Here is a 26,809-nt window from a genome sequence, read left to right as displayed (position 1 = left end):
TTTCCTAACTGTCTCTCTACTTCCACCTGTGTGCCCCCCAAATATAAGAATTTTCTTTTTTGAAGAGATGGGGATCCCCTTATGTTGGTCAGGCTGGCTCTGAATGTCTGGGTGCAAGGAATCCTCTTGCCCCAGTTGCCTGAGTAGCTGTGACTATAGGCATGTACCACTGTACCCAGTTAAGTCTTTTCTTTTAAAAATTGGTCACATTATATTATTCCTTGACTCAAATACCTCTAAGTGGCTTTCCTCATCACTCAAACTAAAAAAAAAAATCTTTCAACAAATTAGTAGGCACTCTGTGATTTGGATATCCATTAACTCTCTGAATTTGGATTGTTTGGTTCATAGCTATTTCTTGGACAGTCATGCATACTTCTGCCTCATAAATAGCTTTTGCTCTAGCTATTCTCTCTGCATGGACCCCTGTCCTCTTCTACTTTTCCTTGACATCTCTATCATTTACTTTCATATCTCTTTGAAGTTTTTGTTTGAATGTCATCACAATAAAGCTGTCCTGACCTACTCTACTTAAATTTGTATTTCCTTCTCTCACTCACTTCTTAGCCCCATGTTTTGCATTTGAAATTTAATGCCAGTAGCTTGAATTCTCTACCATTATTGAATGCATAATTTCCACTTCTTCTGAATGTGTAAATCACTTCAATCTAATTGACTTTTTTTCTTTTCAGGAAGTCATCAGAACTAACTTTTCCTTAATAACCTTCAAAATTTCTAAATAAATGGTTGGAAAATGTTCAACAGGCAGGCCCACTATGGGCAAGGCTTAAGCTCAATAAATAACAAAGAACAGAAAAAAACCCACAACTTATATTTTACTGGAATCTGAGTTAATCAATAGGACCCACAGAACAAATAGCAAACAACTACACAAGTTACATCAGAATGAAAAAAAGTAGTGATGAACCTGGATTTCCCGTCTGAAACAGTTACACAATATGATTAATAGAATCAACAAGTTACCTATTAGATATTAGAGAATCCTCTAGAAGATTTTGAAACTAAAAAGACAGCTTGATCAGAGTATAATTGATGCCCTTTAGGTTTGAACTCAGGGCTTCATGCTTGCAAAGGCTGCACTCTACCACAAAACCCACACCTCCAGTCTATTTTTCTCTGGTTATTTTGGAGATTGGTCTTGAGAACTATTTGCCTGGGCTGGCCTCAACATGTGAACCTCCCAATATTAGCCTCCCAAATACCTAGAATTACAGGCAATGCATCACCAGTGCCCAGTTAATTTTTGTTACCCTTGCCCCCTACCCTGGGCAGTGGTTTGAACTCACTGTGGTTTGAACTTGGGGCTCATAATTGCTAGGCAAGCATTCTACCACTTGAACCACTTCACCATCCCTTCTGCTTTTTTTAAGGATCAAATAACTGACCATTTCAACTTGGCAATTATTAACTTGTCACATTTATATAACTAAGAAAAATTTGGCTTCTTTCCATATTTTAGTTGAAATTATACTTAAATTCATATCTTTACAAGTAACAGTTCATTACCCTTAGCATCTATAAAACAAAGCTTCAGCTGGACTTCATCTTCATTTGGGCATTACTGACATTAAAGTACAAAAATTATTGGATGAACACAATAATATGAAGTTGAAATAAATATCCATTATTGTATCTTTTATAAAACTTCATGCAAATGGGGAGAAATGGACGATAATCAGAGCACTGGGATTTGTCCTTGAATCTTTTTCTTTTTTTCAGCTTCCTTTCCAGTTAAACTGATTTCCTCATGTTGTTACTGGACTAAAGCCAGAATCAACATTGTCCCTATTTCTAATCAAATAATGGAGAAAAAAAGACAAATTCTGAATTCAGTTAGAGGATCCTGGGAGGCAGAGTGTCTGGATCAAGCCTGAGCTGAGTCTCTGATTCTTTTCTGACTTTAGGCAAGTTATTTAATGTCTCTGCACTTTTGACCTCACTCTAATAATGCTAATTTATTTTCACAAGAATAATAGTAACCATAACTCAAGAAATAACAATTGATTATGAGAGAGATCAGGCTGAGGAGAGAGAAGGCAGCTTCTGCAACTTGGAAAAGAGATTTAGAATTAGATCTTCTTCCCATTCTCTTTGTATTTTGAGTGAATTGGATGGGAGTTTGATGCAAATGATAGGATTTGCAGTTTTAGTCTGCAAAATGAAAAATAAAATGGACCAATTGTAATTTTCACTTTGTAAATGTTTTTCTTCATTTCACCTATTCGGGGATCAAATATGTTTCGCTTTTTAAAGCTTTCATAGACTATAACTTCTTGATGTAAATAACAAAGGTACAGTTATATTTCATTTTCAAAAAAAGGGGAAAAGTGGAAGAAAATAGCATAAAATAGCCTCTAAGTCTTGGTTATTGGTAAACTTTTAACTAGCTGTCTTACATTAAGGTTATAGTTCATTCATGAATGCAAACTTATCAAACATGCTTCTTCAATAACTTTTTCTTAAAGTACTTTTTTATCTTCTATCCTTTCATAATGGCACTATGAAAGCATAAGTTTTGAAATTCTACATGCAACTAATATATTTTGTTTTATAAATGTGTTTTTAAAAGTCACATTTTAGCTACGGTACTTTTCATTTCCAAATTTAACATTTTTGCCTTTAATTTGATGAAGTATAATTTACTAATTTAAACAATTAGTAAGGAAGAAATTATGATTTATAGCCTTAAAATTATTTATTTATTAGGTTTTCGGGATTGAACCCAGGGCCTCACTTATGCTCTACCACTGAGTTATACCCCCAACAGTCTTAAAATAATGTAACTCATCATACAGTAACTATTTAAAAATAATTTTAATTTTATAGTTAATTATATAATTTCTAATAATTATTATAATAATTTATAATTTGAAATAACCTAAAGCAAAAAGGAAATGCAACTAATTGTAGAGTAAGGAGAAGAATAATTTAGTACAACTTTACTGCAAGCTAGATTGCAGAATAAATAACGACTTACTATGATTGATGGAGACCAGATTTTCAAAGAAAACTTAATGCAAAAATTTCTTCTGCACTGTAGAAGATGTTGACTAGAATTACAAATCAGGACACTGAGAAATTTAGAGGACTCAAGGTTCTCTCAGGAATTATTTTTAAGATAGTCAAATTAATATATCACTTTAAAAAAGGTTTGATGACATTGTCAAATGCTTTCTTGTGTAAGTATCTGCCAGACAAGGAGCTGCCTCCTTTCTCTGGGATGAAGCATACTTGATGATTTTAAAGGTAATGAGGTGGAAACTTCAGAACACCAAGACTCAAGACCAACCAAAATACTTTTATTCACTTTTTATTTTCTAGCAAATCTAATGTAAATCAATATTTGTAAGTTATATAATATGTATCATATAATTATTTTTATATACACATTAAAAATATATGCTATATACAAATGTATGTGCCAGAGCACCTCTTTTTTGAGGTAGTCTCTCATTATATAGTACAATCTGGCCTGAAACTTGCTATGTAGCCAGGCTGACCACTAATTCTCAATACTCCTGCCTCAGCCTCCCGAGTGCTTGGATTACAGGTGTATGCCACCATACCTGGCCTATTTATTCTTTAAGCAAATAATTTCCCTCATTCTCTCAAGTGTTAATGATATTTGACTGGACAATCTGATTTTACTTCCCTTGATATGTGGCCTGTATGTTCCAGACTTTTAGGATAATGCTTTCTACTAAAATCTTTTTATACATGCTTTATGAAAATATTTTCTATTTTCATCTTAATTGTCTTTTGCTTGCTCATAATAAAACAATTATTCTTGGTTCTTCTGTAACATTAAAAAAAAGTTTATGAGTATGTGTTGACAACTATGGAATTGACTACATGTTTAAGAAATGTCCATTAAGGAGAGGCAGAGGGGTATTTTATTTTACTTTTAAGTATTTGAGCTTTAAAATAAATTTTGTTTACTTTTAAAAACTTTTTGGTGGTACTGAGGTTCAAACTCAGGGCCTTTCACTTGGTAGGCAGACTCTACTGCCTGAGTCACACCCCCAAGTACTTTTGGCTTTAGTTATATTTTGAATAGGTTTGAACTCTATGCTTGGGCAGGCTTGGACTTCAATCCTCTTATTTACACTTTTGGAATAGCTGGGATGGCAGTGGCATGCCATCATGTCCAGCTTTTTACTGGTTGAGATGGGGTCTTCTTACGTACTTTTTTTGCTTGGGCTGACCTCAAGATATGATCTCTGGCCTCTGAGTAGCTAGGATTACAAGCATGAGCCACTGTGCTTATTTATTTTTAATGATAAATTTTGAGATTAAAATAATTAAAAAACAGAAGTGTACAAATGAAAATTTAAAATAGCAGGATATTTGTTGTAATTTTGCTCAAGAAATGTATTTCTTGCCAATTGAAAACATGAGTCAAATTAACAATTCATTAATTCATTAGGAGAGAGCTGTGACAATGGTATTACCCTATTGAGATAGCCAAATTTTAAATATCATAAGTATAAAGTTTTCAGGTACTTATTATCTTTGTTGATTTTATAATTTCAAATTTCTCCTTTAAAACCAAAATAAGCTATCACATACAAAAATGTCATATTTGTAAATCATGCAAAGCATTATCAAAGATACAGGTTTTTAAGTGTTCTTACTTATTGCTGAGAGGATGGAGAGGATGGAGGGAATACGGTAGAGACAACTAATAAATTCAGCAAACCCAAAAGAATTTGATTTTTAGTAAGCAACTGTAAAATAATAGCATACTGGAAAGCTCTAAAATTCTGCTTTATGCGCACAAGTTTTCTTCTCATCCCATCAACAAGTATTTTGAACACCTGTATGTGTTGAATTGTGGTCCCCTTCAAAAAATATGTCCACTTCTAACTTCTATTACCTGTATAGGTGATCTTATTTGCAAATAGAGTCTTGTAGATGTAATTAAATCAGATGAGATTATGCTGTATTAGGATGAGCATTAATTCAACAACCGGTGCCTTGTATGAAGAGGCAACTTTAGATACAAAGGCCCCCAGGAAAGATAAGCAAAAGGACCTGAAGGGCTGTTAGCAACTACCAGAAGCTTGAAAAGGCAAGGAAGGAGTTTCTTTAGAGTCTGTGGAGGAAGCATGTTAATTTTGGACTTTTATTACCCAGAGCTATGAGCTAACAAGTATCTTTTGTTTTAAGCCATCTATTTTGTGGTAACTTGTTACAGCAGCCTTAAGAAACTAATACTGAAAAAAAAAAAAAGAAACTAATACCGTAGCACCTAACTATCAAGCATTAGGATACAGCGGTGCATAAAATAGATCAAGTTGCTTACCTCACAGCACTTACATGTAGATGGATTAGAAGACAAAAACCATAATATAATATTTCATTATATCCAAGGAGAAGCTTAACCCATTGTCACAGAGATGCTGTTTGTATGGGGGATGATTACTTCTTTATATGTGATAGTCAGGGAAGGTAATTCTGACTATCTGAAGGATTTAACAGAGCAAACCCTGGTGAATTTTAAAAGAGTAGTTCAGGTAGAGGGAATAGCACATGCAATTACCCCAAGAGATATGTTTATTTGGGTGTATTCAAGAAATGCCAAAGAGCTTGGCACAGTGGCTCATGCCTGTAATCCTAGCTATTTAAGAGACTGAGATTGGGAAGATCGAAGTTCAAAGTTAGCCTGGCCAAAAAGTTAGCAAGACCCCAGTCATTCCAGCTACGTGGGAAACATAAAAAGGACAATCATTGTCCAGGCTGGCCTGGGCATAAATGCAAGACCTTATTTGAAAAATACTTAAAGCAAAAAGGATTGGAGCCAGGGCTCAGGTGGTAGAATGCCTATCTAACAAACACAGGCCATGAGTTTAAACCCCAGTACCACTACCGATGGAGAGAGAGAGAGAGAGAAAGAGAGAGAGAGAGAGAGAGAGAGAGAGATGTCAAAGAGGCCAATGTGGCCAGAGCAATCTATTTAATCTATTTTCTATTGTGTGGTTAATATCACTGACTGGGTAATTTATAAATCATAGAGGTTTATATACTTCATGATTCTAGAGACTGGGAAGTTCAAGTGCATGGCACTGACATCTGCTTAGAATACAGTGAGAGCCTTCCCACTGGGTCATTGCATGGCAGATGGTATCACATGGTGAGACAGAGCAAGCCTTCCATTCTCTTGATAATCAATCAATCTATGAATGGATTAATCCACTTTTGAGGACATAACTCTCAAAACCCAGCAGATGTCCAAAGGTTCCAACTCCAAACACCATTAACATATGAATTTGGGGATTACATTTCTATGAAATAAAATTTGGAGGGCCCATCTAATCACAGCAGTGGGTAACCATATATCCTGGTTTGCACAGGAAAGACACAGTTTAGACTGTTATCCTAGTGTAATCCTCTAAAACATACTGCTTTGGAACATTGGAATCTTCCAATGATAGCTTGGATCAGAAGGTAGCAACAGAGATGGTGGGAAGTGGTTGGATACAGTATAAATTTTGAACGTAGAGTCTTTTCTCAGATAAGTTACTTTGCTTCTGTATTTTTAACTTCATTTAGTATAAAGTATATGCTGTAATCCAGAATCATCCTGAAGATTAGTTTAGGAAGAACCATGATATTTCACATACTGTATGTGCATTAGCATTTTTACATATTTAAATGACAACCATACTAGTGTATTAGCATAGAAGGAAGAATTCATATAAAAACAGACTATTGCTAAATGTTTTTCTTTCTTATTAAATAAGCCACAGGTACTTTGTTTTTTATTTATTTTTATTTTATTTATTTATTTATTTTATTTTAGTGGTATGGCATTTGAACTCAGGGCATTGCTCTTGTAAGTACTACCACTTGAACCACACCTCCAGCCCTTTTTACTTCAGATTGTTTTTCATATAGGTCCTCATTTTTCTAGGACCACAATCCCCCTACCTATTGCTCTTATATAGCTGAGATTACAGGCATGAACTATCACACCAGGGTTGTTTGTTGAGATAAGGTCTTGCTAACTTTTTGCCTGGACTGGCCTACAAATGTGATCCAATCTCTCCCTTCTAAGTACCTGGGATTATGAGTTACCATGTCTAGCCTAAAATTGCCATTTTTTAAAGTAAAAAAGTGTTCAAGTATCTTGCTTCTTATAGTTTAACCTAAAGTATTAAGAAAGGACCCAGTAAGTACTAAGGAATGAGGCTTGAGAGATTTTGAGGAGACTCCTGGAGGTGGGGTCTTTGGAAGTCAGTAGGTACACCTCTGTTTATTTTCTCATTGTCACTGTGAGCAGTATAAAATTATAAAATAGAATGGCCAATTATGTATTAATAGCATGTTTAGTGATCCTCAGACTAAAGTACAGTGTGGTTACAGATGATTGTTTTCCTCGAGTTTCCAATCCACCTGTTGGACTGATGGAGTGAACACCTTTTCCCTTTCTGGTCCTTTGGCTATAACTAACACCACAGCCTTATGTTCTATCTGGCCAGCTAATCCCTTCTTTAATACTGCTCCAGGCCATGCATGCTGCTTCTGTCTTTGTCAGAGGAGAGCAATTATCCCAAAAGACCCACTCAGCAATTTTTCTCTGCCATTACCAAAATATTATTCCTTCCATTTATTTCTAACCTTTATTCTGATGAAGGAAAAGAGGTTCATGTCTTAAAGATTTGTTGTATTTTGTTAAGCTTTAATTGCATGTAATTGTGTTGAAATCAACAAGATTAAACCAGTTATAGCAAACTGTGTAAGAAAATAAATCTTAGAATGATTTGATTGCCATGCTCAATTTGAAAGGTGACTATGTCTTCATTCCATATATATTTAAAGTAAATGATTGCAATAATAGTAAGAAATTATTCTTTCTCCACAAATAGAGTCTTAACAGATGGTTCAATGGTAATAACAGATCCTTCCTAGAATTCCCAGACAGAAGAGGCATGAAAATGCCCCCAGAATGAAAATATGTTTGATCATAATGTCAGATGTCTTTGGTTTAGAATATTCATTTCAACTTGAAATATTGCTAGTTTTGTAGCTATGATTTCAACATCAGCAAATGTAAGGTTTAGGACACTATGCCTTGTGGCTCTTCAGTGAAACTGGTGTCTGCATCTTAAAGGAAATGATTTTACCTTTTATGACACTACTTAACTCCACCTACAATTTTTAAGTAATTCTAAGATTCATTTTTTAATTAGAAAATATCAATTGGCAGCAAACCTGTTTACCCTTTGTTCTCCATTTTTTGCCACTTCTGTTCCTTTGCAATTGTCTCCCTTACTTTACCTTCTATAAAAACACAAAGCAGGTCTCTTCTACATTGGAAAACATTTTACATGTCATGATAAAGTTAGTTTTCTCTATATTTTAATATAGGTTGATATTTTAATGTAATTGAGTATGTTTAATAAGTTATATATAAAAGTACCTTGTACATCTAGCATCTGGTATTCAATCCATGATTAAATTTTAAAGAAAAATAGCTACTAAAACTAGAAAGAGTGAAACACTAGAATTCTCCTAAATTGTTGCTACAATTTCTATGGTATTAATATATAAAAGGATGACTTATTGGGGAAAAAAATGAGTCTTTAACAAGGATGCCCACTATCTCCACTCCTATTCAACATAGTACTGGAATTCCTAACCAGAGCAATTAGGCAAGAAGAAGGAATAAAAGGAATACAAATAGGTAAAGAAATTGTCAAAATATCCCTATTTGCAGACGACATGATCCTATACCTTAAAGACCCAAAAAACTCTACTCAAAAGCTTCTAGACATCATCAATAGCTACAGCAAGGTAGCAGGTTATAAAATTAACATAGAAAAATCATTACCATTTCTATACACTAACAATGAGCAAACTAAAAAAGAATGTATGAAAACAATTCCATTTACAATAGCCTCAAAAAAATCAAATACCTAGGTGTAAACTTAACAAAAGATGTGAACAACCTCTATAAGGAAAACTATAAACTTCTGAAGAAAGAGACTGAGGAAGTCTATAGAAAGTGGAGAGATCTCCCATGCTCATGGATTGGTAGAATCAACATAGTAAAAATGTCGATACTCCCAAAAGTAATCTACATGTGTAATACAATTCCCATCAAAATTCCAATGACATTCATTAAAGAGATTGAAAAATCTACTGTGAAATTTATATGGAAACACAAGAGGCCACAAATAGCCAAGGCAATACTCAGTCAAAAGAACAATGCTGGAGGTATCACGATACCTGACTTCAAACTATATTACAAAGCAATAACAATAAAAACAGCATGGTACTGGCACAAAAACAGACATGAAGACCAGTGGAACAGAATAGAGGACCCAGATATGAAGCCACACAACTATAAGCAACTTATCTTTGACAAAGGAGCTAAAAATACACGATAGAGAAATAGCAGCCTCTTCAACAAAAACTGCTGGGAAAACTGGTTAGCAGTCTGCAAAAAACTGAAACTAGATCCATGTATATCACCCTATACCACCATTAACTCAAAATGGATCAAGGATCTTAATATCAGACCCCAAACTCTAAAGTCAATACAGGAAAGAGTAGGAAATACTCTGGAGTTAGTAGGTTTAGGTAAGAACTTTCTCAACGAAACCCCAGCAGCACAGCAACTAAGAGATAGCATAGACAAATGGGACCTCATAAAACTAAAAAGCTTCTGTTCATCAAAAGAAATGGTCTCTAAACTGAAGAGAACACCCACAGAGTGGGAGAAAATATTTGCCAGCTACACATCAGACAAAGGACTGATGACCAGAATATATAGGGAACATAAAAAACTAAATTCTCCCAAAACTAATGAACCAATAAAGAAATGGGCAAGTGAACTAAAAGAACTTTCTCAAAAGAAGAAATTCAAATGGCCACAAAACACATGAAAAAATGCTCACCATCTCTAGCAATAAAGGAAATGCAAATTAAAACCACACTAAGATTCCACCTCACCCCTGTTAGAATAGCCATCATCAGCAACACCACCAACAACAGGTGTTGGCGAGGATGTGGGGAAAAAGGAACCCTCTTACACTGTTGGTGGGAATGCAAACTACTACAACCACTCTGGAAAAAAATTTGAGGCTACATAAAAAGCTAGACATTGATCTACCATTTGATCCAGCAATACCACTCTTGGGGATATACCCAAAAGACTGTGACACAGGTTACTCCAGAGGCACCTGCACACCCATGTTTATTGCAGCACTATTCACAATAGCCAAGTTATGGAAACAGCCAAGATGCCCCACTACTGACGAATGGATCAAGAAAATGTGGTATCTATACACAATGGAATTCTATGCAGCCATGAAGAAGAATGAAGTGTTATCATTCACCGGTAAATGGATGGAATTGGAGAACATCATTCTGAGTGAGGTTAGCCTGGCCCAAAAGACCAAAAATCGTATGTTCTCCCTCATATGTGGACATTAGATCAAGGGCATATGTGGACATTAGATCAAGGGCAAACACAACAAGGGGATTGGACTTTGAGCACATGACAAAAGCGAGAGCACATAAGGGAGGGGTGAGGATAGGTAAGACACCTAAAAAATTAGCTAGCATTTGTTGCCCTTAACGCAGAGAAACTAAAGCAGATACCTTAAAAGCAACTGAGGCCAATAGGAAAAGGGGACCAGGAACTACAGAAAAGGTTAGATCAAAAAGAATTAATCTAGAAAGTAACACACACGCACAGGAAATTAATGTGAGTCAACTCCCTGTTTGGCTATCCTTAACCAGCAAAAACCCTTGTTCCTTCCTATTATTGCTTATATTCTCTCTTCAACAAAATTATAGATAAGGGCAAAATAGTTTCTGCTGGGTATTGAGGGGGTGCGGGGAGAGGGAGGGGGCAGAGTGGGTTGTAAGGGAGGGGGTGGGGGCAGAGGGGAGAAATGACCCAAGCGTTGTATGCACATATGAATAATAAAACAATAAAAAATGCTATTTGAAAAAAAAAATCCCATTTGATAAAAAAAAAAAAAAAGAAAAAATGGGTCTTTGATACTTTTTACTTATTAGAACTTTTCTGTAATGGTAACTGTATTGTGTTTTTTTATTTACACAGTTAACTATAATTTACTCAGCATCTAACCTCTTTCTATGCATTTTGGTTATTTTGTTAACACTGTGGTGAAAGGGTTAAGTCATAGCAAGAATATTGTATATTTTCATGGGAAATTAGTTGCTTCTGTATGGACTTCTGCCCAGTACTGTAATATAAGACATTCAGTATTTCTCTTTAGACAGTTTAAGTAAATACAAAAACAGAATGACATTTAAAATATGTCTTTCTTCAGAGAGAAGACCTCCTTTGAAAGAAATAAGCAAACTATTGTGCCTATACCTTTCTCATGAGCATAAATGAGGCTTGCCAACCAGTGGGCTTCTCTGGAGAATGACCAGTCAAGGAAAGCCTCTTTTGTCAGAAAGTTATTCAACACCAGTCTCTGTAGATCTTTTCCATGAAGCTATTCAGCTCTTCCAGAGAGGAATCCCGATTTTTCTGGCCTGGATAGCTGTGGGAGGGGTATAGAGCTCCCTGCCTGGCTACAGGGATAGAAGTAGCCTGGGGGAGTATCAATCTTAGTGCCCCCCACCCCCCCCACCCCCAGTACTCCTGCTATCACCCTACTGGAGCCTCTCTGGTTCATTCCCAATTGAAAGTAAACCTTCTGTATGCTGATGGCACAGGATAAGCAGTGAATACTGCTTCACCTTGCTGCTCAGGATTTAGTGAGGATCTGGCATCAGCCCCCTGCCTGCCCCCTGCCTTCCAAGTTAGCTGGAGCCTCCAGTCCTACATCATCTTGGGCGCTAGCTTGCTTCTGCTGGTCGCAGTGCTGCTGCTTTCTCAGCGGAGCAAGACTGCCAACTGCCCACATGCTTTTTTCATCTATGAACGTGTCTTCTCTCCTTTCATTTCAACTCCATTAATTCACGTCTTTCCTATTTTTTTTATTTATTCCTTTTCTATTGGGATTTTGTGAGCAAGAAAAAAACCCAAAAAACTCATGCTTCAATCCAATTGAAATCCCCTAACTCATTCTTAACACTAATTGCCCAACATTCACAGCCTCTTGTTTTCCCACAGAGGAAGAAAGTTTGTCAGTACAAACACACTAGTTTTATGGCAAAGAGATCACATTCTCCCCTTTGGCAATGCTTTTGCTTCCTGGGTAATAATTTCTGCAGAGGCAACAATTAAACTTTTATGGGGATGATCACAATGAGCTAAATGCTGGGGATCTAACAATTAGCAAGATATAACCTTTGCTTCCAAATATCTTACTCTAAGGGGCAAAGGGAAGCAGCTGGAGAGACATGTAAATCACTGGCCAAACAATAATTCCATCACCTGGCACAGTGCCTGGAACATAATAGGCACATAAACTGTGTCTATTGAATGAATAAATGCTACTTTGGTCTCTAATGTAGTCACATGGGATCATGATGGAGAAAGTAATTCATTTTGTCTTGAGGGGTTGTCTGGGAAAAGTTAGTCTTATATTTATTTGCATATGGTTTTATATTTATTTCATATACTCATCATTAACTCCTATTTTAATATTCATTTTCATTTCTTCTCCAAAACATTACCTTACTGAGGCAGCTATGCTTTGTTTTTTACAGTACCTAGCATGTGCTGGGCCAGTGAATGACCATCAACAAATTCTTGCTAACACTACCATTCCCCAGGGCTGCTTCTGCTTTTGGGCAACTGTCTCCTCTCTGGCTAAGCTGACCTGATATTCTTTTAGAGGAGTGTCTGATGCAGGAATAGATATGTCAAAGCCATGTTCAGCAGTGAGAGGATGATATTTGCTGGAGAAGGCCAAGTTGTAGAACCTCTATACTACCTATTTCCATGCAGGTAAGGAAAGCCTTGTAGATTCCCAGAGAGTTATACACAGATTAGGGGTTTGGGCCTTTAAGGTAGAAAAGACGGGAAGTTTCTAGGTCTTCCACATACCAGTTGTGTGACTTTCAGGAAGTGATTTGACCTTTGTAACTACTCATCTGGATGTATTTGCATTATCCAGTTGTTGTTGGATTGAATAACATGAGGCTTATAAAATACATAGGTAGGCTTTAAAAATAAAGTCAGAAGCACAAATGTGTGAAGTAAAATTATACAGTTACATTTGGAAACCTGTGTATAACTCTCTGGGAATGCAAAAATTTCACATATTCTAAAACTTCACATTATATCTTACAATTCTTCTCAAAGTATCTATCTGTGCTTTTTGTTGCTAAATTAAATTTGTATCCCTCCCATTCTGTAACTGTTTTCATTGACCCTGGGAGGGCTGGCAACCACCCACTTTGTTGGTGTAGGCTTTAAAAATTGTTTATTAAGTATGTGCTTAAATCATTGGATCCTAAACTTTGCTGAATAGTGAAATCAAATTCAAAATAATTCTAAGGTTTTACTGCTACCTGTAGACACTGCATTTAAACCCTAGACACGGAGATTTTTTTTTAAGCTCCCCAAGTGATCTTGGTGTGTAGCAAGAAACCAGTTCTTCAGATACTAAAGTGAAGGAAATGATACATGAAAATGGCTAGTGGCCATGGGTTCTATAAGAATAAAAGTGAGCCAAAAAATAATTCAGTTTGTTCCAGTTCTTTTGTAGCAAAAATCATAGGTATAAAAATTACTTGAAGATTGTGCAAATGTAGGCTTCTTAGCTTCTAAGAGTTATGAAAACTCACTGTGGCAGCACACAGAAGCTATTCTAAGTATGAGCATTTTTTTTTTTTGAGTCATGACTTTAAGATTGATTTAAGGGATAGGGATACAGCTCAGTAGGAGATAACTTGCCTAGCATGCACAAGGTCCTGGGTTCTATCCCTAGCACTGCAAAGGACTGACTTTATAAATAGTGAGGCCTTATATCAAAACAAACAAAACAAAACAAAACAAAAATGAAGTGATAAAGTTAATATTCTTCCACAACTTTAGAGGGCTTAATATTTTATATTATTTTGGGTACTTGCCTAACATTATGCCATCAGAAAAACATTGCATGTTGCCTTAAATTTGTTATAGCTTTCTTCTTTTAAAAATAAAAATAGTCTTCCATATATAAGATGAGCTACTATTCCTTTAGCACATATATGCCAGGGTATCTAAAAATATTACTTCAAAATTTCCACAGTCCTATAAGGTAGCAATAGAAATTAGAAATCACTGTCTCCATTTAACAGCTCAGGAGCATTTTAGTAAATTGCCTAAGGTGTGTCTGTGTTATCAAACAAGTTCAATTCTATCTAAGGTTACCCTGAGCATCACTTTGTGTGGCAGAAGGCTAGGAAAGTCCAAGATAATTTTCTAGGCACCCCTCAGGTTAGGGATGGCTCAGAGCTTCATCCGACCTCCTGGAGCTCATTGGGTCTGAACCCAATTCTGGACTCACAAAAAATTCTAAGTTGATAAGTTTACACAATCATTTTTCTTTTTATAGTTCTTTCACTGGGGAAAATGGAGATGATACTCAGTTTTATCCTCATTGCCACCACTCTAATGATGGGCGGAGAAAGCTGGGTAAGTTTATTGTGGAAACTGTTGTATTTATAATGTCTGCTTTGAATTGGATTTTTTATTTTGCAGAAACCTATGTAAAATTGTCACTGAAAAAACTAAGTGGGAGGAGGATGAAAAAGTCTTGTGGAATCACCTGGGAAATAATAACAAATGCTTAAATTTTTTTAAAGTAAAGATCAGTATTTCACAAGAATAAGTAAAACATTTTTAAATTCATTGGGTTATTTCCTTGTTAACATAATGTCAGGAATTTAAAAGTGGTCATAATGCATATAATTTGCCTTGGACTTTCTAATATTGGACACTATTGGTGTAGACTACCCAGATTATTTAAAAGTAATGACAATGAACTTGTGTCTTTTTCCATTCATGAGTCAAAAAGGACAAAATGCTTATTACTCTGAGCTCTGGAAAAAGAAAAACTTAGTTACTTAAACCCATAGACTCAGCATCATAAAGACTGAACATACTTGGCCTGTAATACCTTCAGCTATTTTTAATTTTCATAGTGCACTATACTTAACAACATCACAACCAATTGACCACTATTGTAAAAGAACACAGGATCCAGACACCATAAAATGTTCTCTTTCATTTTTTAGCCTAAGTGACTTAAGGGACTAAGCAAATAACTCTCTTAGAGAGGATAAATCAAAGGCCAATAAGAAGAAAGTACCAAGGCAAATAGGAAATAATCCTATTTGGGACAGATGCAGTGACTTGGAGCTTGAGATGGGAGGGAGAGGCTTTATCATAGCTTCTCCATTGCTGGGAGACTTTGAGGTTGTAGGCTAAGTTTCTGTCCTCCAGAAATTTACAGTCTGAATTTATCAGCCTTCATAGGAAGGCAGTGTACCTCTTTCCTTTACCCCACATAAGATCCTGTCCTGGCTGCCTAGAGAGTGCCTGGAACACAGTAGGTTCTCACATTTATAGACTAAATACAAGGTTGTTGTAAGGATGGGACTAGTATGTTATGCATATGTAAATTAAGAAATATGTCTAACTATAATTGAGTGACTGTTTTAGGAAATCATTTGTATAATGGTAGTATAAAGCAATTACATATTAAAATTCATAACTTATCAGACTTAAGCATTCAGACTTATCAGAGGAGATCCTGACATGAGTTCCAAATATCGATGTCAAGGTAAAAAAGGGGGGAGATGGGGCCTGGGGATGTAGCTCAGTGGTGGGCACTTGCCTAGCATGCACAAGGTTCATTCGCCAGCACTGAAAAAAAAAGAAAGTAAGCCCTTTTTCAAGGGTCTCTCCCAGAATTGAGTACACAAGAGTGTTTATTGAGGCATTTTAGCTCAGTATCCCTTCCTAGGAGACCCACCTCTGCAACTCTCCTTCCCAATTTAACTACAATATTTGCTTATCTAAGAGTTCTGATCATTCAGATGTCAGGTTAGAAAGGAGCCCGTAGACTCTCTATATTTGTCTGTATATAAACAGACAAATTCAGACTTCTTCCATCCCCCTTTGAGGTATTAGAGAGAAAAATATAGAATAAGTGAAAGGTTAACATGATTTCAGTAAAATCTTCAGCAACAGGTAAATTGGAGAGATACTGGGGATTATGAGTGTCTACATTAACATCCCTTCTAAAGATGACCATATGTGATCAGATTATAAACATTAAATTACATTTTAACAACACATATATACCAAAAGTCATTCAAGAACCTCATTTATTTGGGGGCTTAACATACCATGGTACAATTAATTTCTGTAAAGCACTTTACTGTTTAGAAAATTTACAAGCAGTATCATGGAAGGATTGAGAGCATGGTCTTTGAGCTGGATGAATCCAGATTCCTCTTAAGCATTTGTGAGGAAGTCTTGTCAGAATCAAACCATTCTTACCTCATGAATTGTTCTGTGAATCAAATGAGATAACAACTATAAAGTTCTTATCAGAGTCATTCTGATTGTTTTATATTATTTGGTTCTTTAGTTCAGGAGTGTTAGCATAGCCATGATTTCTTATTTTTCAAATAGCAAATAGTAGTAGAACTTTCCGGTTCTGAAATGGGAGACAAATCAAAGTTGAGTCATTGATTTATCCAAATTATTAGCAACATTTATTTTCCATGAAAATGATTTGCTCATTGATTTGCAGGCTCTGGAGAACTGTTCCCAGGAGCAGGCACGACTCAGAGCCCAGGTGCAGCAGCTTGAGATCCGGGTCAAACAGCAACAGGTCACCATTGCTCAGCTTTTGCATGAGAGGGAAGTCCAGTTTCTTGATAAAGGAGAAGAGAACAGTGTCATTGACCTGGGAAGCAAGAGGCAGTATGCAGGTCAGAACTGATTTGAGTGCTTTAATAACTTACTTCACACATACATGTGCACTGATGGTTGTGGGTATTTATTCTCTTTGGGTCTATTTTTTTTTCTTCTGTTTTTGAGACAACATCTCACTATCTCTCCTAGGCTGACATCAAATTTGTTATCCTATTGCTTTGATCTCCTGAGTGCTAGGATTACAGACATGCACCACCATGCTAGGCTCACTTCAAATCTTGCTAAAAAGCTTTTCTTATTCTAGTTGCTAGCAACATGAAACATTATATCAATTTTAAATGTCTTCTATCATGTTTTTCCCTTTTCTTTCTGTTATGACTGTAGAAGATGTTTAATATGAGCTAAGCCTATATGAATAAAAGCATCTTTATTTTACGCTTCTAAAAATACCAGTGTCGATTATAAGAGTTGTGAGAACCATAGAACTTAAACTTCAATAAAATGTTCCTCTCTTCTCTCTTTACCAAGATCCTAATCTCTTTCTGCTCAAACCCTTTGCCCAAGACTCCTGACCCTCTGATACCTCTGTCACCCACTGTCTTGATCCTTAGACCCCAAATGCTTTCCCTACTCACCTAGACAGATCAGAAGGAGGCTAGAAACACTGGCTTGCAGAGTGAGAATGGGTAGGGGTCAAGGATGGCCTTTGGATATGGAACATGGAACAAAGAGAAATGAGGAACAGCTCAGGTTAAAACAGGCTGGGAACTACAAAGGGACTATGTGAAGCCATCCCAGGGAGCAAAGAAATGGAAATAGGAACCTAAGAAGAGAACTACGGTGAACATTATGCAAGGCAGTGAAAGGGTCAGGACAGCAATCTAAGAGGTCGCAGAATCAGTAGATATTGTTGGAAGACAGTGATTCTCAGCCATGGCTTCTCAATAGCAGCACATGGTGACCTTCTAAAATGCTGATGCCTGTCAAGAAGTATGAAGGGCTTGGGATTTTACTCTTTTTGCAAGCTAACAAGTTAGCCTGAGTGGATTGTAGAAGAAGCATGAGACTCCCAGATCAGAGGCATAAGCTTCATGTCTGTATCAATGTCCCTTGTCCCCAGATACCAACAACCCAGCTGGCCTATGTCATAGCTGGAAACATTGAACCTAGGAAACCCCAGTATTTTATAATGAGTTATAAGCAAATGTACTCCCCAGAGGGAGATGCTGTATTTTAGTGAACAGCAAACAAAACTGCATCTTCTGATACGGTTTACTATAAAAATAACCTTTAAAAAATAGTCCAGACCATAAGCTATCATGGCAAAATGTATGCAAATGCAAGTGATCCATGGGGAATTATCTACAAATAGTACCTAGGTGCCCCTCCAGATCAATTAAATGAGCATCCCTGCAGGACAGAAAAGGACTTGTGCTTTTTCAGTTGGATACAGGTGAGATTATTCAAGACCAAAACCAAGTCAGTCTTCTCACCAAATTTCCTTCAACAGGCTGAGATGGTCCAAGATTGCCTGCAGTCACCAAGGAGAAGGCTTTCCTTCCTTTTGGTAGTTCTGTATGAAGCCCTTTTCACTGGTTAAGGTTTGGGGCTCGATTGTAATGTGGTCAGGTATTCCCTGGGAACATCAGCTATCTATCCTGAATCTGTGGAACACATCAGTAAGACACAGGCTGGAAGAAAGGATGTTATAGGTGAATTGGGTCAGGATAGTTAATCTTTGTGGATGATTCACGGGGCTGGTTCACAGAGAAAAATTTTGTGCTCCTCCTCAATTCATGTGCTGAAGCCCTAACCTTAGTACCTATGAAAATTATTGCTTTTGTACCTTTAAAGAGTTGATTAAGTTAAAATGAGACCATTAGAGTTGGCCTTGACCCAATCTAACTAGTATCCTTATAAGGAGAAGAAATTTGGACATAAAGAGTGGCATCAGGGATACATTCATACAGAATAAAGAATATGGGAGTGGGGGACACAAGGGGAAGACTGCCATCTGCAAGCTGAGTTCAGAAGGCTCAGAAGAAATGAAACCTGTTGATACTCAGACTTGTAGACTCCAGAACTAAGGAGACCTGTGAGAAAATAAATTTCTGTCAGTTCAATCCCTAATAGTGCAAAAAAAAAAGGAAACAAGTGGAAAGAAGGAAGGAAGGAAGGAAGGAAAAAAGGAAGGAAGGAAGGAAGGAAGGAAGGAAAAGAAAATGAATTTTCTATTGTTTAAGTCAATCAGTCAGTAGTATCTTGTTATGGAACTTTGGAAATTAATATACCTTACACTGCCATATATATCAGCTTCTGTCCTACAAAAGATGTACCTTTATAAAGAAAAGTAACTGAAGTGGTCATTTACAGTACATCCTGTGTACTCTCTGTCACTGATCCATCAGAGGATGTCTTAGTCCTTCTAGGAAAAGCTCAGTATGTCAGAACTTGACTGATCCGTGCAATGTTAGTGAGGTTGTAGGGTCATGAGCCACTGTTGCTATGGAGTAGAGTGTTCTTGATGGTAGAGTGAAGAAAATTTGGGGAAATCCATTAATGGTGAGATAGATACATCTATTGGCAGTGGGTTTTGTTAGGCATGTTTTTATATACTCCACTTGATCCTTTATCTTGATAGTGAAGAGTGAATGAATGGATTTTATATTTTGAACTTTGCTTCCTAAATCCAGGAAGCAAATTGAATGTGTCAGCCAACATCATGCTGCTTTAAATTCATGGTAGAAAATAAGTTTGTTGATGAACACATGGGGGAATCTTTTAGGGAATAAAATGTGCCATTTTTGAAAATGTAGAGTATCACATTAAGATAATGTACTTTCCAGGACCTGTGAGTCAATGAAAGGAGTAATCCAACATGATCCTTCCTCAGAAACATTCAAAGGTCTAAATAGAGGACACTAGAAGAACAATAGAGCCCACAAAACAGTGGAGCATTCCTTCCTTAACAAGGCATGAGTTATAGTATGGCTAGGGTTTCTGCTCTCTGCTACCAAGTAGCAAATAAGAGCAGCCTTCCACATGGCCTCTTGTGCTCTTCTATCAAGCAGGATGTCTTAGTCTATTCAAATTGCTATAACAAAATACCTTAGGTTGGGTAATTTATTAATAATAGAAATTTATTTTCCACAATTAGTGAAGCATTCAGAAATGCCCAGAACACAAGAAATACTTATAAATATAGTCATTTAAAAAATATTTCAAAGATAAACTGGGCTACACAGTTGTCTTAGTGCATTTGTATTTGTCCAAAATATTTGAGACTGGCTAGTTTATAGACAGCAGAATTTTTTTTTTCACAGTTCTAGAGACTGGAAGTTCATGATCGAGGTGCCAGCAGGTTTGGCACCTTGGTGTCTGGTCAAGACCTGGTCTTCACTTCCAAGATGATGCCTCCAGAGTGGGTAAACACTGTCCTCACATGGCAGCAGTCCTTTGTAAGAACTCTAATCTTGTTCCTGAAAGTTTGCCCTCATGATTTAATTACCTTATAAAGGCTCTCTACCTCTTAATATTATCATTGACAATTAAGTTTCAACATAGGAATTTGTAGAACACATTCAGACCACAATAAACTAGATGCAAAATTAGATGGAATCCTGATTTAAATGAGCCAATTTGTATATCATATTTATTCCTGTCCCACCTCAGTCTCCTTGGGGAAGATGTGTATACTCTTTGTCATTTATATTTGACACAATCTCCCACATGATCTTGAATTTGCTCAGCTCCTCTTGCTGTGTCTACTACACACCCCAGGTCAGAAAAGAGTTCAGGGAGAGCAGGAAGGCAGCAATCAGAAACTCTTAAGTGCATTATCAAAACTAGAGAAAAGAGGAAAGTGGGAGTAATAAGAGAGGGAGAGAAAGGGAGCGTAAGAAAAGAATAAAGGAAGGTCTGTGATCTTAGGTAATACCTGCTCTAGGTCACAGGAACTCAAAGTGGAGCAATAAAAAGCTAAAAGTAGTTGGATACGGTGTCTCACTCTATAAAACCAGCTACTTGGGAGGCAGAGATCTGGAGGATCACAGTTTGAGGCTGGTCCAGGCAGAAATGTTGGTGAGACTCCTCTCTCAACCAATAATAGCTGGGTGTGGCAGTGCATGCCTGTCATCCCAGCTATAGAGGGGAAGCATAAGATGAAGGATTGGCATCCAGGCTCAACTGGGCATAGATTTGAGGCCTTACTCAAAAAGTACCTAAAGTGAAAAGGGCTGAGGCATGGCTCAAGGGGTAGAGCGCCTGCTTAGCAAGTACAAGAATCTGAGTTCACACCCCAGTACCTCCAAAAAATTGTTAAAAGTATGTTTGGCAATGGAAGGAGATGGCCCCAACAGAGAAAGCTCTAGTATTATGAGTATAGTGGCCTCATGGAGGCCTCATAGGTATGGGACCAGAAGTATATGGCAAAGCTACTATAAGATCCAGTAATCTGATTACTGAGTATATATCCAGAGGAAATGAAATTGGCATATGGGAAAGATATCTGCAGGCCTATGTTTGTTGCAGCAGTATTCAAAATATGGAATCAACATAAGTGTCCATCAATGGATGAATGGAAAGGAAATGTGGCATGTACATAATAGAATACTGTATAGCCTGAAAATAAAGAAGGGAATTCTGACATTTCAACAATACAAATGAATCTGGAGAACATTATTTTAAGTGAAATAAGCCAAGCATAAAAAGACAATAATGAACAATCTCACTTTTGTGTGTGTGGAATCTGTAAAGGTTGAATTTGCAGAGGCAGAGAGAACAGTGGTTACCAGAGGCTGAGGGTGGGCTGGGGATTGAGGGGTTGGGGCGATATAGGTCAGAGGATACAAAATTTCAGTTTGGCAGGAGGAATAAATAAATAAATAAATTTCAAAGGTATAAAAATGAAAGTATGTGGCAGAACCAGAACATGGACATATGTGTTGCTGTGTTCTCCTTTGCATTTTACATTGCAGGCACACTAAATTTATTTCATTTTCTCAATAGCATCTTCCCTCCCCAGCCTTTGAGGGTTTGGGTTAGCTTTTTCCTTTATCAGGAGTATCTTCTCTATTCTAACTCTTTCTCCTGTGCTGACTCCTGCTCATCCTTCAGGTTCTAGATTAGCCCTCAACTTCTTCAGGAAACTTTTCCTGACCCTGAAGCCTGAAAAATATACCCCAAAAGTGCTCTTTACTTTTGTATCTTAACACTTATCGTGGACTATTGTCACTGCATGCTTAATTGTCTATCTTCCCTGCTAGACTGTCTAGTTTCTTATTGCATTTTCAGCATCTAAAATGATGCTGGCATATAATAAATGTTCAATACATATTTAAAAATTTAATTGGTGGAAGAAATCAGGTGAAAGAAAGTAGAAAAACACTCATGGGATCAGACAAGACAGCTATTTTTTTTTCATTTTTCTTTTATTATTCATATGTGCATACAAGGCTTGGTTCATTTCTCCCCCCTGCCCCCACCCCCTCCCTTACCACCCACTCTGCCCCCTCCCTCTCCCCCCCCTCAATACCCAGCAGAAACTATTTTGCCCTTACTTCTAATTTTGTTGTAGAGAGAGTATAAGCAATAATAGGAAGGAACAAGGGTTTTTGCTGGTTGAGATAAGGATAGCTATACAGGGCATTGACTCACACTGATTTCCTGTGCGTGGGTGTTACCTTCTAGGTTAATTCTTTTTGATCTAACCTTTTCTCTAGTACTTGTTCCCCTTTTCCTATTGGCCTTAGTTGCTTTAAGGTATCTGATTTAGTTTCTCTGTGTTAAGGGCAACAAACGCTACCTAGTTTTTTAGGTGTCTTACCTATCCTCACCCCTCCCTTGTGTGCTCTCGCTTTTATCATGTGCTCATAGTCCAATCCCCTTGTTGTGTTTGCCCTTGATCTAATGTCCACATATGAGGGAGAACATACGATTTTTGGTCTTTTGGGCCAGGTTAGCCTCGCTCAGAATGATGTTCTCCAATTCCATCCATTTACCAGCAAATGATAACATTTCGTTCTTCTTCATGGCTGCATAAAATTCCATTGTGTATAGATACCACATTTTCTTTTTTTTTTTTTTTATTTTTTTTTATTTTTTATTTTTTATTTTTTTATTCATATGTGCATACAAGGCTTGGTTTATTTCTCCCCCCTGCCCCCACCCCCTCCCTTACCACCCACTCCACCCCCTCCCGCTCCCTCCCTCAATACCCAGCAGAAACTATTTTGCCCTTATCTCTAATTTTGTTGTAGAGAGAGTATAAGCAATAATAGGAAGGAACAAGGGGTTTTGCTGGTTGAGATAAGGATAGCTATACAGGGCATTGACTCACATTGATTTCCTGTGCGTGGGTGTTACCTTCTAGGTTAATTCTTTTTGATCTAACCTTTTCTCTAGTTCCTGGTCCCCTTTTCCTATTGGCCTCAGTTGCTTTTAAGGTATCTGCTTTAGTTTCTCTGCATTGAGGGCAACAAATGCTAGCTAGTTTTTTAGGTGTCTTACCTATCCTCACCCCTCCCTTGTGTGCTCTCGCTTTTATCATGTGCTCATAGTCCAATCCCCTTGTTGTGTTTGCCCTTGATCTAATGTCCACATATGAGGGAGAACATACGATTTTTGGTCTTTTGAGCCAGGCTAACCTCACTCAGAATGATGTTCTCCAATTCCATCCATTTACCAGCGAATGATAACATTTCGTTCTTCTTCATGGCTGCATAAAATTCCATTGTGTATAGATACCACATTTTCTTAATCCATTCGTCAGTGCTGGGGCATCTTGGCTGTTTCCATAACTTGGCTATTGTGAATAGTGCCGCAATAAACATGGATGTGCAGGTGCCTCTGGAGTAACAGTCTTTTGGGTATATCCCCAAGAGTGGTATTGCTGGATCAAATGGTAGATCGATGTCCAGCTTTTTAAGTAGCCTCCAAATTTTTTTCCAGAGTGGTTGTACTAGTCTACATTCCCACCAACAGTGTAAGAGGGTTCCTTTTTCCCCGCATCCTCGCCAACACCTGTTGTTGGTGGTGTTGCTGATGATGGCTATTCTAACAGGGGTGAGGTGGAATCTTAGCGTGGTTTTAATTTGCATTTCCTTTATTGCTAGAGATGGTGAGCATTTTTTCATGTGTTTTGTGGCCATTTGAATTTCTTCTTTTGAGAAAGTTCTGTTTAGTTCACGTGCCCATTTCTTTATTGGTTCATTAGTTTTGGGAGAATTTAGTTTTTTTAAGTTCCCTATATATTCTGGTCATCAGTCCTTTGTCTGATGTATAGTTGGCAAATATTTTCTCCCACTCTGTGGGTGTTCTCTTCAGTTTAGAGACCATTTCTTTTGATGAACAGAAGCTTTTTAGTTTTATGAGGTCCCATTTATCTATGCTATCTCTTAGTTGCTGTGCTGCTGGGGTTTCATTGAGAAAGTTCTTACCTATACCTACTAACTCCAGAGTATTTCCTACTCTTTCTTGTATCAACTTAAGAGTTTGGGGTCTGATATTAAGATCCTTGATTCATTTTGAGTTAATCTTGGTATAGGGTGATATACATGGATCTAGTTTCAGTTTTTTGCAGACTGCTAACCAGTTTTCCCAGCAGTTTTTGTTGAAGAGGCTGCTATTTCTCCATCATATATTTTTAGCTCCTTTGTCAAAGATAAGTTGCTTATAGTTGTGTGGCTTCATATCTGGGTCCTCTATTCTGTTCCACTGGTCTTCATGTCTGTTTTTGTGCCAGTACCATGCAAGACAGCTATTTTAATAGCAACTGAGAAGAAGGCAACAGGTTGGTCATTCAGGTATGAGTATATAGATATGTGATTCCAAAGGCAGGTACAAAACTGATCTCAAGGGCAAGGAACTGATGGATACAAGTGAAGAACCATTATTCCAAATTCCAAACCAAGCTCAAAGTTCACAGTATCCATGTGATCCAGCTATACCACTCCTGGGTGTATACCTGAAGGATTCAAAGTCAGCACACAATAGAGATACCTGCATACTCATGTTTATTGCAGCATATTCACAATAGTCAAGTTATGGAATCAGCCCTAGGTGTCCATCAATGATGAATGGATAAAGAAAATGTATATGTACACAATTAGCTTTATTTAGCCATAAAGAAGAAAAACATGTAGTTTATTGGAAAATGGGTGGAACTGAAGATCACAATATTAAATGAAATGACCCAGGCTCAAAAATAAAAGTATAGCATGTTTTCTCTCATATTCAGAATCTAGATTTAAGAAAAGACATGAAAATAGAATAGGGACTATTGGGAAGAGGAAGAGGAACAGTGGGAGTAGGGAGAGAGGACATGAAAGGGGACTGGGGGAATGAATGGGATAAAATGCATTATATAAATATATGGAAATGTCATAATGAAATCCATCATTTTGTACAATGAATACATGCTAATAATTTTTTAAGAGATTCAGGGTATCAATAGATACCTCTAGATACCATCGAAGTAGGTTATCAATACAGATTCAATGGCAGAAGGCAGGCACTCAGATGTTTGTTACTGAGACTGCAGTCACAGGAAAATAAAACTTAGGAGCTAAAACTCCAGGCCCTTTGCTGAGATTGCAAAGGAACAGACCCTGAGAAGCAAGAGATCACCAAGGAATAGAGTGAAAGTTACTAGACTATTGAAATACCAAAGTCAGAGCAGGATTGACAGTACAAACAGGAATTCGGTAGAAGTTAAGGAAAGGGTCATGACACACTATTATGTTTTATGTGTGTGTGTGTGTATTATAATGATAAGATAGATGATGACATTATAGATGACTGGTCTGGATATAGCAGCAAAACACAACTCAAATTAGTAGATGTAAAAACATGAAGGAGGAGAAGAGGGAATAAAATCTGAAATATGTATCGTTCAATTGTACTGTATTTTTCAGCACATAGGCAAATAGTATGAGAGAGCCACCAAGGACACTTAATAAATAAAATTAATATAACACATATATATATTTCAGCAAAAATGCATTATCAAATAAAATATATACTTTATAGTATTGTTATAAAAGATCTAAGATTGTGCTAACACCAAAATTTATATTTTTGGTGTTCTTTCATAAATTAAAAAAAGCTATTCATATATATGGTCTAAAAAATATAAATTTCTGCAGGTAAATGGATGGAACTGGAGAACATCATTCTGAGTGAGGTTAGCCTGGCCCAAAAGACCAAAAATCTTATGTTCTCCCTCATATGTGGACATTAGATCAAGGGCAAACACAAGGGGATTGGACTTTGAGCACATGATAAAAGCGAGAGCACACAAGGGAGGGGTGAGGATAGGTAAGACACCTAAAAAATTAGCTAGCATTTGCTGCCCTTAATGCAGAGAAACTAAAGCAGATACCTTAAAAGCAACTGAGGCCAATAGGAGAAGGGGACCAGGAACTAGAGAAAAGGTTAGATCAAAAAGAATTAACCTAGAAGGTAACACACATGCACAGGAAAGCAATGCAAATCAACTCCCTGTATAGCTATCCTTATCTCAACTATCAAAAACCCTTGGTCCTTCCTATTATTGCTTATATTCTCTCTTCAACAAAACTAGAGATAAGGGCAAAATAGTTTCTGCCTGGTAGCGAGGGGTTGGGGGGTAATTGCGGGGGGAGGGGGGAGAAATGACCCAATCATTATATGCACATATGAATAAAAAAATTCCTTTGTTCTTATCTACAAATTACTGTATTATTACTAAGCTAGCTACTTTCTAAATCATAATTCATTGCATGGTAGCAAACACCCAATTACATACAACCTAGCAATTTGTGCAAACAATGCCTAAATCACTTAATTTTTTTACAACATGTAATTAAACGGTATCTTTAAGTATTTGGGTGCTATTGAATTATGAATAAAAAGATTACTGTACAAAGTTCACATTCATTGGTGATAATCACAATCTGGCTTCACATTTGTTCAGTCAGCCAGACTGCTGACTCTGCCACT

The 26,809-nt window shown here is 37.0% G+C and overlaps 1 protein-coding gene across 2 annotated transcripts in view; it reads left to right on the top strand.

Annotated features, from left to right (window-relative positions):
• Nucleotides 1-1,788: 1,788 nt before the first annotated feature.
• Fgl1 (fibrinogen like 1) overlaps nt 1,789-26,809 on the top strand; it is a 46,995-nt gene continuing 21,974 nt past the window's right edge. Inside the window, exons 1-3 of one of the 2 annotated variants that reach the window (XM_074054763.1) lie at nt 1,789-1,925; nt 14,499-14,578; nt 16,707-16,887. In XM_074054763.1, coding sequence (XP_073910864.1) covers nt 14,516-14,578; nt 16,707-16,887 — 244 coding nt within the window. In that variant the 5' untranslated portion in view covers nt 1,789-1,925; nt 14,499-14,515. Of the gene's footprint in view, nt 1,926-12,882; nt 12,905-14,498; nt 14,579-16,706; nt 16,888-26,809 lie in introns of those variants that run through there. The other variant, XM_074054764.1, reaches the window with a different exon arrangement.

The sequence above is a fragment of the Castor canadensis genome, chromosome 14, assembly GCF_047511655.1.
Source record: "Castor canadensis chromosome 14, mCasCan1.hap1v2, whole genome shotgun sequence".
NCBI classification, from domain to species: Eukaryota; Metazoa; Chordata; class Mammalia; order Rodentia; family Castoridae; genus Castor; species Castor canadensis.
This window is presented reverse-complemented; position numbering and strand designations above follow the sequence as displayed.